Source organism: Dicentrarchus labrax, unplaced genomic scaffold (assembly GCF_905237075.1).
Source record: "Dicentrarchus labrax unplaced genomic scaffold, dlabrax2021, whole genome shotgun sequence".
Taxonomy (NCBI): domain Eukaryota; kingdom Metazoa; phylum Chordata; class Actinopteri; family Moronidae; genus Dicentrarchus; species Dicentrarchus labrax.
In genome coordinates, this window is record NW_026136713.1 from 4711035 (window position 1) to 4722491 (window position 11457).

The window sequence follows — 11457 nt, forward strand, 5'->3', positions numbered from 1 at the left end:
TGTACACCTCAAAATTAAGGCTGCACAGTTAATCGCAGTATGGCTGAGTATAATATCCAAATGGCAGACACAGCATTATATAAGTCCTGTGGCCTGGCCTACAAATCTTGTTTTCCAGATGTAACAAAACATAATTTGTTTGGTACAGACCCCAACAAATCACATCATCATTATTTTAATTCTTTCTTTTTTATTTAGTTCTTTCAGTAAAAATAAAACGAGTGATACAAAAATTACCGTGAATCATATCACAATAGCTGTCAAACCAATTGCAATTTGATTATGTTACCATATTGTGCAGCCCTACTCACAATCCTGAAAAAGATCAAGTGAAAACTGCCACAGGAGTTTTATTGTTTTATTGACTGAATCATCAAAAACAATTCCTCATTTCAATTTCTTTGTTTTCTTGGGTTTTTGTTTATCTACATTATGAGTTTCCAAGCGACTAAAAAGCACTCCAGAGTGAGATCCTAGCGCTCTCCCTTCAAAAGGACAGTCCATTCCCTGATACCCTGGCAGGAAGTTCAGATCTGCCCAGCTCCTCTCATGTGGTCGCACCCCGAGTCTGGACAGCAGCTTGTTAGAAATCTCTGGCACTACCGGTTGGAGCAGTGTGCCGTAAATCCTCAGGCATTCGAGGGAGACATGGATGATGGTGTTGAGCCAGCGCTGGTCTTCACTGTCCCTGTTATCCAGCTTCCAAGGTGCATGGCGATGAACAAACCCGTTGGTCTGCCTCACACAGGCACTGATGGCCTCCAGAGCTTTGTACACATGCATGCTCTCATAGTGTTGCTCCACCACAGCAGGGAGATTTTTCACATCCTCTAACATGTGGTAGTCTTCAACCACAGCCCTGCCTCTCTGTTCACTTGAGAAGAACTGAGGGCAGAAAGAGGAGTAGACCTGAGCTGGGTTGAGAGCTGGAGCTGTGCAACGATTAAGCAGACCACCCAGAGAGTCAGCGAGGTCTGCGTTAAGCACCTTGATGACTTTGTTATCTGTGTAATCACAGTCTGAGTCGGGGACACCCTGACGCAGAAGAAAGTACCTCATGCCATCAGTTGTGAACATCTGTGTGCGTTCAAGGGGATCCACTACATTACCCAAACTTTTAGACATCTTCTTTCCTCCTACTGTCCAGTGCGAGTGCACATGTATTGTCTGTGGCAGAGGCAGTCCAGCCCCTAGAAGAAAAGAGGGCCAGTAGATGGTATGAAATTGTAAGATGTCCTTTCCGATAATGTGGTGGGCCACGTTCCACCATTGGTCGTGTTTATCTGGGTAGCCAGCTACTGTGAGGTAGTTCACCAGAGCATCTAGCCACACATAGATGGTTTGTTCGGCGTCACCCGGGACTGGGATGCCCCACTGAAGGCGGCTGCTCTGGCGGGAGACTGAGAGGTCAGGAAGGTCCACCTGTAGCGACTGGAGAACAGCCCGGTAGAAACGCTCTGGCTGTATGGCCCGGGGATTTCCTTTGAGCCAGTCAAGTAACTGAGACCGAAGTGCAGACAGACGGAACATGTAGTTCTCCTCCTTCATCCACTCCACCTGCAAAACAGCAGAGAGAAGACTGAAGTTACAAGAAATTCTTTATTAGGATTAATCCCTTGAGTTGTACCATCTAGTTCTCAAGGGGATCCCCTTTAAATGTTACACTCATTCACTCATTCACACATATGCTACAATTACCTTGTGGCCACTCTCCAGCGATACCTTGATCTCCTTTCCTGTTGAGTCCAAAGCATCGCCCACCTGTATTGGCGTGAGAAAGCTTTCATCTTGGGTGGAGTACCAGCCTTCATAACTGCCCTTGTAGATTAACCCTTTGTTCCAGAGCACTGACCAGAAATGCTTCACGGCCTCGTGGTGTCTCTGCTCAGTGGTTCTTATGTAGTCTGTGTACGATATGTTGCAGCTGCTGAAGAGATGCTTGAACCTCTCAGACACATCGGTGCAGAAGATCAGGGGATCTTTTCCTGCAGCTTCAGCAGCTTGTTGGATTTTCAAGCCATGTTCATCAGTGCCTGAAATGCAAGATAACAGAACATATTTTCTGTGCATTGGTTTCTAATATAAGCTTTAAGGTGACTATAACGTAGGGATTTATGCTGTGAAAAAAATTGTAAATCACATGCAGCCAGTAGACAGACACGTCGCATACACATACATCCTTTGGTCGATGGAGGATTTACCTGTTGCAAACTTTGAGTTGAAGCCCTTAAGTAGCTTATACCTGTGTAAGCAGTCAGCTATCACAGCTGAATACAAGTGTCCTAAATGAGGAGCAGCATTGACATAGAAGATGGGAGTGGTTATGTAGTAACTCCTGTCGTCTTTGCAGACATGTGTGCTCGAGTATCTCAACACATCGATCCTCTGATGTCGCCACAGAGCTGAAATTGGTGAGAAAGATTGCAGTCTGTGAACAGCCTTACAGCTTCTCGATACAAACACAAAAGGAGTCCTCATCATTGGACAGCAGGCGAAGCCAACATGAAGTCCAGCAGACGGTGTTTAACTGGTGCAGACGGCAGTACTGGTTTGGTAAGTGCTAGCCTTTCATTTAGCTAGCTAAAAGATTGAGTTTTTCGCAGAAAAAACTCACAAGCGGAGAAAAGCAACCACTACCGCAAGTACTGCTGGGAGATCATACAGTAGCCCTGGTAGATATTTTCCATGAAACTGTCAGGAATCATTATATTTTATCCTTTGTTTTTCTGAACCAGCAGCGCATGTGTTGTGCTCGCTTGTCAAGGTTAGCAGTTCTTCCGGAGTCTTTAAACAACAGTCCCTCGTCCAATCACAACGCTGCATAGTGCGCAACCAACACCAACGACCAATCAGATTGCGCGACAACACTTTTTTTTTTTTTTTGCAACGCTTTAAGTTTCCAGGCGTTCAAGCTGTGGTGACAGAAGTCGAGTCAGGCAGTGAAATGTTTACGGGAGAAACCCACGAATAAATGGAGGTGCATCAGGGAAGCATCTTTTTTTTCTTTTTCAAATGACTTTATTTGAATAAGAATAACAGGGGAATGATCATTGACAGTATATATAATAGTGGGAATAAGACAATGCATAAAACAAGACAGGGACAGAATAATTATACAAATTAAATTGTAATGCAACGAAGAATTAACAAAACAAAAAGTGCTTTACTGTTGTTGGGAACCATCAATTAAAAAAGAAAAACGGTGAAGTTAGGAACATTATTGTTCCTGAAGAGTTTTATGAATATAATATATACCACCTCAGTAGACAACCAAGTTGTATACAGTCATAAACCATTCTGTTGCTAGTATGAGCAGATAAAAATAAAACCATGTATTCAAAGTAATATTGATCCTATTTTCGAGCACAAAAGGTAATACATTCATATTTATTTATGAACTTGTTACATGGATCAAAGTTAAAGAGTACAGAGTTAACCTGTTTTACATTTGGTGTTATAATGAATCTGGGAGGGTCTTTTCAAATAACATTATGTTTGCCACTTGTAAATATCTTAGGTTGTACGTAATGATCTTTCTTCTATGCAGACTGTCACACCTTCAGTCACAGATATGTGTTCTTTCCATACAGTCTTGGAATTTGTCCACTGAATGTGTCACCGTAATACATTTAGAAACCCTTTCATATTATTTTGTTTTTTTGTTGATTGTATTTCCTTTTACCTCAGAGAACTTTTCAGATGCATAAAGATTAGCACAGCAATAAGATCTATGACACAGGTTTTGCCACCACTACTACTCCAATTATTTAAATACTAACTAATACATCTTTAGGAATCGAATTGTAAACGGGGTTTATTGCCTTTTTATTGATAGTGACAGCTGAAGATAGACAGGAAACGAGGGCAGAGAGAGGGGATGACAGGCAGCAAAGGGCCACAGGTCACCCTGGGCCTGCATGACCAAATACTAATGGTGAGCAATAGTGGTGGAATGTAAAGTATATTTACTCAAATAGTGTATTTAAGTACACATTTGACTTGTACTTACTCCACTACATCTCAGAGGAAAATATTATACTTTTGACTGACAACTCTTTTCCTGTCAAGTGAAAATCATGTATGTCCAAATTTGGTCATTTTTCATAAAGATAAACGTAATAAACCGTTCTTTGATTAGCTGGAAAATAATTTGTCACAAAGCTAAAAACATGGCTGTTCTTCTGAGCTCATGAAAAGTTGACTTTTTAGAGATAGATACCTGGTTCTCAAGGGAAATGAGCTTATACATGATGCATTTCTGTAAATTAAACTACCCCTCAGTACAAAAAGTAGTTCAAATGAGCTCAACAAAGCAGTAAAAGGCAACATACACATTAATGCAGCAGTAACATTAAGACACTGACAGGGAGTACTTTTCTGCAGAAGGACTACTTTTATTTTTGACACTTGAAGTACATTTTGCTGGTAACACTTACTTTTAGTTAAGTAAGGGTTTGAGTGCATGAACTTTTACTTGTAGTGTTTTTCACAGTGTGGCATTTCTACTTTTAGCTCCTCAAGTAAAGTATCTGAATACTTACTGGCATTAAATCATCATGTATTAGTTATTCATTAGTTAGTTATGCATGTGCTGTCTACCCTAATTACTAAGTGTTATCATGAGATTGAAGATACGGTGACAACTCTCAACATCAACATAAATAAACATCATCGACAGTACCGGAGTAGAGCCTCCGCCCTCCAGTTTCCTAGGCAATAAACCAGGAAGTAGCGGGTGACGGCCAGCCAATCAGCAGCTCCACTTCCTGCAGTCAGCTATCGACGACGAATAGGGTTGATGTGACAACGTTAGGTAAAACATTTGACCAAGTGTAACGTTAAGCGGGAGTTAAACAGTGTGTTAGACTTAACTAACTAAATCAAAACCAAGTCAGAGAAGTGGTTAGTAGTCATCTAGAGCCGTATATAAAGCTAGTTTCAGCCTCGTCGCCGGAGAGAGAGTCAGCCTATCATGTGATTTTAAACATGGGCTGGCTGTTGCTCGACTCCTGAAAAGTTCCCGAAAGTTTCGTTTCTAGTTTTTAGAAGTTGGGTTGTTTTGATCACACGTCGGGACGCCAGTCTGTGGTTTTCAGATGGAGGTGAACCGTCTGGACTTCTACATCGGTCTCTCTCTGGCGGTGAGCTCCAGCGCTTTTATCGGCGCTAGTTTCATTCTGAAGAAGAAAGGCCTGCTGCGATTGGCCAGCAAGGGTTCAATGCGAGCAGGTACTGTACGCTTCTGTTCAAATCTAACTCAACTTTAGCTGTCTGTGAAGGTCAGTGTGGGAAATACTCACAACCTTTAGTTACAGGTAACTAACAATACCATAATGCTACAAGTCTTACATTCAATATGTGTGTATGCAGTATACTAGTGTCATCCCTGTCTATTGCCATATAGGGCTGTATGTAAATAATTGTTTGGTTCTCATCAACAGTCCACTATTATAGAAGAAAAAAGTGCCAAATCCTCACTTTTGAACAGTGATAGCAACAAAACAGTTGTTTATTAATGGTATTATATAACTGATGTATTACTGTGTAAGCAACAATGTAGCTGGTCAACCTGGAGCTAATTTCAACTACTTTATATATGTTTGGATAGTTAAATCTACAGCAGTTGATCATATTTAATGAGCTGGTCATATGTTTTATATGTAGGTAGTGAGGTAGGTATAAAGTAGCACACAATTTAAATAGCCAAGTATCTGAACACTGTGGGGGGGGGGCACTTTATAGATATCACTGGGGAAGGAAGGTAGGTCTTGATGGCAACGTGTGTGTGTAAATTTAACATTAGTTAAAATTAGTTTGGAATAATTTAAAGTGAGAAACCTGTAACAGTAACTATGACAATAACTCCAGTTTTTCTGTTCTGTATCTCACAGGTCAAGGGGGGTATGCCTACCTGAAGGAATGGCTGTGGTGGGCAGGACTTATTTCAAGTGAGTAAATGATTTACAGACTTAATTCTGAAACATGGATGACATGGTCAGCTGTTTTTCTTTTCTTTTTTTTACTTGGTTACGCTGCTTACTAGCCATGCCACAGAAACATTGTGGTCTTTGTTTTTCAAAGAGGGCGGGGATGACGCTCTTGTGGGTTTGGTATTTTTGCTGGTGATGTGGCAGGAGATGCAGTGCCCACACCATATCTCTGAAGTGCACATTCCTCCAAAGAGCACATTTGCCCATGTGGGTTGAATATTTCAACTTTTAACCCTCTGTAATTCATGTTTATATTCCAGTGGGAACTGGAGAGGCCGCTAACTTCGCTGCTTACGCATTTGCTCCGGCCACACTGGTGACTCCTCTTGGAGCATTGAGTGTTCTTGTAAGGTAATTGTCTTTGTCTTCTTTTAGCCTTCTCAGTATTCACGGATAACTCTTTAACTCTCTAACTTTATTATTATCAATAAATCCCAAGAAAAGACCAGAACCAACATCTGTTGTCTGTAAACCGTAAACCTAATATAGGTGATTCCTCTGTGTGGTAGATGGCCATTGTTGTCCAAAAATGATTAAAAACACATAATTGAGCCTCATTGTTGCACTAGATTACATATTCATTTACTACCATGAACATCTGCACTGATCTTGGTGACGTAAATACTCACAGGAGCAGTGGTTCACAACGTTTTTGGCTTGTGACCCCTTTAACTGAAGCTATATTTATTTACTAGATTATTATATATTATACTATCTACCCTATCTAGATACTATTTACCCTTATCACAGGTTAGGTACTAGAAGAGTATTGTGAGAAGCTCAACTAAAGAGTGATTTTTGATTTGAAGAATTTTTATCGGCCTGAAGTTTAGAGGAAAGTCTGCAAAAAGAATGATATTTTATGTCATAAAAGCATTTGTTTTCTTATACAAATCAATATAATAGACAGTGTATCAAATGACAGTGTGAGAGTAGTAACTCGTAGTGATGAACCTATAGAGGATTAGCACCTGGATCCTTTTTCAGCTCATTGTGTAGTTGCTGTTCACTCCCACTGCTCTCATTACGTTGGTGTTTGTTGCTGCGGGCCAAAAGCAAACATCTTGTATTGTTTCGATGCAAACTCGACATGAATGATGATCTTGCTATTGTTGTTTTTATTAACCAGTTATTATCAGTCAAATCATCTTGTGACCAGTCAGGATTACCTTTTTGGCTTCTGACCCCCTTAAAACAAAGTAATTTCTACTTGTCCCTCACCAAAGGGTGTTTTGCAAAAGTTATGCAACAGTCATGCTTTTTTTTTCTAATTCTGTGTAAGTTTGAAAATAGTCCCTGTATATACTCCTGTAAAAATAAGTTGCATAAGTAAAAAATAAAAGCATATATTTGTAACTCACTTTTAAAGATTTTCTTCACTAAGAACGAATGGACTTTGGGTTTAGAGCAGACAGGGAAGTATTGAGGCAGACTATTGCGTTGTTGGTTTTTGTCATTTCATTAGATTTGATGACAATAAAACAAAGACAGTATATCATCAAACGTCTCCCTTTAATACCTCGTAACAACATTTATCCTAACTCTCTGTGTCTGCATTGCTTTTCCTTCCAGTGCCGTGCTCTCCTCCTACTTTCTGAATGAAAGGCTGAATGTGCATGGGAAGATCGGTTGTTTGCTGTGCGTCCTGGGCTCCACAGTGATGGTGATCCATGCCCCGCAGGAAGAGGAGGTTGCTTCCCTCAGTGCCATGGCCGAGAAGCTCAAAGACCCAGGTAGGACCAGCCCTTAGTCGTTGTGATGTGATATTAACCATGGCTGTGTGGACTGAACCCCAGGAACAGCTGAATGTTTTATTTTTTTTTTTTCAGGGTACTAACTCATTCTTGAATGCTCCCACTAGGTTTCATTGTCTTTGCTGTGTGCGTTGTGGGAAGCAGCCTGGTTCTTATCTTTGCTGTGGCTCCGCGGTTTGGACAGAAGAATGTGCTGGTCTACATCCTGATCTGCTCTGTGATTGGCTCCCTCTCTGTGTCTTGTGTCAAGGGCCTGGGAATTGGCATTAAGGAGCTGTTTGCTGGGACAGCAGTGCTGAAGGAACCCCTCTTCTGGTCGCTAGTCATCTGCCTGGTAATCTGTGTCAGCGTTCAGATCAACTACCTGAACAAAGCCCTCGACATCTTTAACACCTCCATAGTCACTCCCATCTACTACGTCTTCTTCACCACCTCTGTCATGGCCTGCTCTGCCATCCTCTTCAAGGAATGGTTGAGTATGACCACTGACGGAGTAGTGGGAACAATTAGCGGGTTCCTCACCATCATTTTGGGGATCTTCCTCCTCCATGCTTTCAAGGACATTACATTTAATGGGGATTCCCTCCCACTCTACCTGAGGAGGGGTCCTCAGGGCTTTCCATGGGGGCAGCAGCCCTTTGTGGCTCTTCCCAGCCATGACATGCAAGCAGAGGATGAGATGAAGCTGTCCAGAGAGGGAGGCTCAAAGGGGGGGTGGGGTACACACCAGAGAGCTCCATAAAGAGGACCACTAGTCTTGTCATTACTTAAAAAAATTGCAATTCTGAGGCTTTAATGCACATTACAGCTTTACAGTATGACAAGTTGGTTGACTAACAGAATTTTGAGTCTGCTTTATATAATGCATTATGCACTGGATGAACAAACTTGTCTAAAGTGAGCATAATGGTCCTATCAACACACTGGATTCGGTATGAACTTACACTCTTAGTTGTACATTATATTACAAGCTTGTGTTTTTCCTTTGGTTAAAAAAAAGACAAGACAGAATTTTATTCTGTGGTATAATTTATATCAGTCTGAATGTCTGTTGCACTGTTGTGTAAATTTTTTCTTTACAGTATATGAATTTAAAGAAACTTTAGCCTGCATAAGCCAGATTGTGCCTTCTGAAATCAGTAACCTTATACATAGTTTTGCACTTTTAACCTTAGCATGTACACCGATCAGCCATAAATAGCATTATGACCACCTGGGCAGCCCCATACCAACAAACTGTGATCTACTGTGTGTTCTGACACCTTTCTATCAGAACCAGCAATAACTTTTTCAGCAGTTTGAGCTACAGTAGCTCGTCTGTTGGATCGGACCACATGGGCCAGCCTTCACTCCTGACGTGCATCAGTGAGCCTTTGCCATCCATGACCCTGTCTCCGGTTCTTTGCCTTTCCTTCCTTGGAGCACTTTTGATAGGTACTGACCACTGCAGACCGTGAACACCCCACAAGAGCTGCAGTTTTGGAGATGCTCTGACCCAGTCGTCTACCCATCACAATGTGGCCCTTGTCAAAAAGTCGCTCAAATCCTCACGCTGCCCATTTTCCCTGCTTCTAACACATCAACTTGAGGACAAAATGTTCACTTTCTGCCTAATATATCCCACCCACTGACAGGGGCCATGATAACCAGATAATCAGTGTTACTCACTTCACCGGTCAGTGCTCATGTTATGGCTAATCAGTGTTTTGTACAAATGTATTTTATGACCAGTGTAAAGGCAGAGATTGCCCTGAATGCATTTCAATCATGTTGTTTATGAATAAGTTTGACTAATTGCTCTGACAAATTACTGTAATACCTCAGTATTATATACAAACTGCACCAAAGAATGTTCTTTCCCTGTATAAATGAATTCCCAACGTGCCAGGCCGTAACATATATCTGATAGAACTGTTACATTTTGTTTGTTTGATAATGCTCATTAAAACATGACTACAACATTACTTGACTTATTATTATTATTATTATTATTTTCCAAAAGATGGACAGAATTATTTGGCATTTTGTTTATTGCATACGTACAGTCGGGTAACTCACTCATCTTCAGTCAAGACATGGTTAGTTCTCTTAAATTACAGCCGAGTACGGTGGAATCCTTGTAGCTGTCAGAAACATCTGGCAAGCTCAATGTCCCAGATGCATCCAGATTTCTTGCAGTCTCACACACGCTCAACCCAATTGTTATAATGATGGATACTGACACATTCAAAACTCAATTTCATAGTTTGACCAGTGAACTGAAGTCCACGATTTGACAGACAAAACTAACATAAGGTCTCTGCTAACAACTGACCTAAAGCGGAGGACAAATAAAACCCTAGATTCTGAATGTCCATCCATGGTGTTAATCTGAGGCACTTTTATCAAAAGTAACACTTGTTGTTGTTCCTTTTTCCATTTGAAGGTACAGTTCTGCAGCCGGCGGCCAGTCGTCAGGACCAAACGGCCTCCTCACAGAGCAGAAGGCGGTGGGCATGTGTCTTGTCAATCCTTCCAATGACATGTTTTTAGTCCAACATGGTCTCAGAGAAAGAGCCCTTGCTCTTCTGAGTCTGTTCCAGTCTGTTGAGGATGAACTGGCTGGTGTCAATGAATCGCTCCACACAGTTAACAAAGCACATTTCTGTCCTTGAATCCAGCTTGGGTCCGGGTTTATCCATACATTTCTCCTGGAGACAGACAGAGTCATTTAGAGGAGGTGCAACGACTTAATGCGAGGTATTACAAGAGCTCATCTGTTGAAAGCGAGACAAATAAGCTTTACAGCAAGTACTGCTTGTGACCTCAGCTCATTGGTCAGGTTACAGTCGCAAATATAAGAGGTTGAAGTTTTTCTATTTTCTATTTTCTGTTATACAGCAGCAGGCTGCGTCCTCATTGGTATAATCTACTTTAATCCACTGTGGTAATGTGTCCCTTATAGCAGGCCGGGGTAATGCTCATCGCAGGTTTTGAGAAATATTATATTTAAACATTAGTTTTGCAAACAATTTGAGAGTAAACCTCTCTAGGATCCCGGAGACACTTGAGGAAACATCATGTGGCTGAATAACAGCAGAATGAAAAAGCCCACAAACTTAATGTGACCGAACAACGGAGTGACATAAGGGTCACACACCGGGACTACGTGTGACCTAATGTTTACATCTGCCCACCATTATCTGATCACAGCAAATAAAAAAAAACTGATCTACAACTTCTCTTTCTCAAAGTAAGGCAAACTAACACTGCGTTATGTTTGAAAAGCAAACTGCAGAGCTAGCTCCACTGCTAGCTTAAGACTGCTCTTACCCAGCAAACCTCAGTCATTTGATGAACCAGCTGCTGAAATCTTTGTTTCTGAGATTCAATTTCGATGAAGTGCTGAAGCTGAGGGTCGGCTGTCGCTCCCTGGCCCTCCATCTCTAACTAAAATTAGGTCGTAAAGCAATATTTTGTGTAAATATGAAAGCCTTATGGCTCTATTGCTGACCTTCACGTGTATGTATCATATGTATGGACAACGGGAATCAGGAAGTAGTTGGACCAATCACAGAGCGCGTTCTTCTGACGTTACTCTTCTTCTTCTTCTTCCTTTTTTTTTTGGCGGCGGGCACTTGTCATAAATACGTAACCATTCACAGACATTTTTACGGATATATTATTTTAATTAAACATTAAAAACAGTTAATATTTTATAAAATAAGAGTCAC

General features: G+C 41.2%; 3 protein-coding genes across 3 annotated transcripts; 1 reads left to right on the forward strand and 2 right to left on the reverse strand.

Annotated features, from left to right (window-relative positions):
* Nucleotides 1-344: 344 nt before the first annotated feature.
* On the reverse strand, nucleotides 345-2781 carry mars2 (methionyl-tRNA synthetase 2, mitochondrial). The gene is made up of 3 exons (XM_051418951.1): nucleotides 2202-2781; nucleotides 1699-2033; nucleotides 345-1557 (listed from the first exon to the last, which is right to left on the reverse strand). The coding sequence occupies exons 1-3, from the start codon at nucleotides 2479-2481 to the stop codon at nucleotides 388-390; spliced, it is 1785 nt and encodes a 594-aa protein (XP_051274911.1). The 5' UTR covers nucleotides 2482-2781; the 3' UTR covers nucleotides 345-387.
* A 1595-nt stretch (nucleotides 2782-4376) lies between these two features.
* Nucleotides 4377-9708, forward strand: zgc:101583 (uncharacterized protein LOC494104 homolog). The gene is made up of 5 exons (XM_051418952.1): nucleotides 4377-5229; nucleotides 5892-5948; nucleotides 6251-6341; nucleotides 7563-7723; nucleotides 7852-9708. The coding sequence occupies exons 1-5, from the start codon at nucleotides 5097-5099 to the stop codon at nucleotides 8484-8486; spliced, it is 1077 nt and encodes a 358-aa protein (XP_051274912.1). The 5' UTR covers nucleotides 4377-5096; the 3' UTR covers nucleotides 8487-9708.
* Nucleotides 9709-9756: 48 nt separating this feature from the next.
* Nucleotides 9757-11282, reverse strand: timm8a (translocase of inner mitochondrial membrane 8 homolog A (yeast)). The gene is made up of 2 exons (XM_051418953.1): nucleotides 11057-11282; nucleotides 9757-10434 (listed from the first exon to the last, which is right to left on the reverse strand). Exons 1-2 carry the CDS (start codon nucleotides 11165-11167, stop codon nucleotides 10273-10275), a joined length of 273 nt encoding a protein of 90 aa, XP_051274913.1. The 5' UTR covers nucleotides 11168-11282; the 3' UTR covers nucleotides 9757-10272.
* Between the last annotated feature and the right edge of the window lie 175 nt (nucleotides 11283-11457).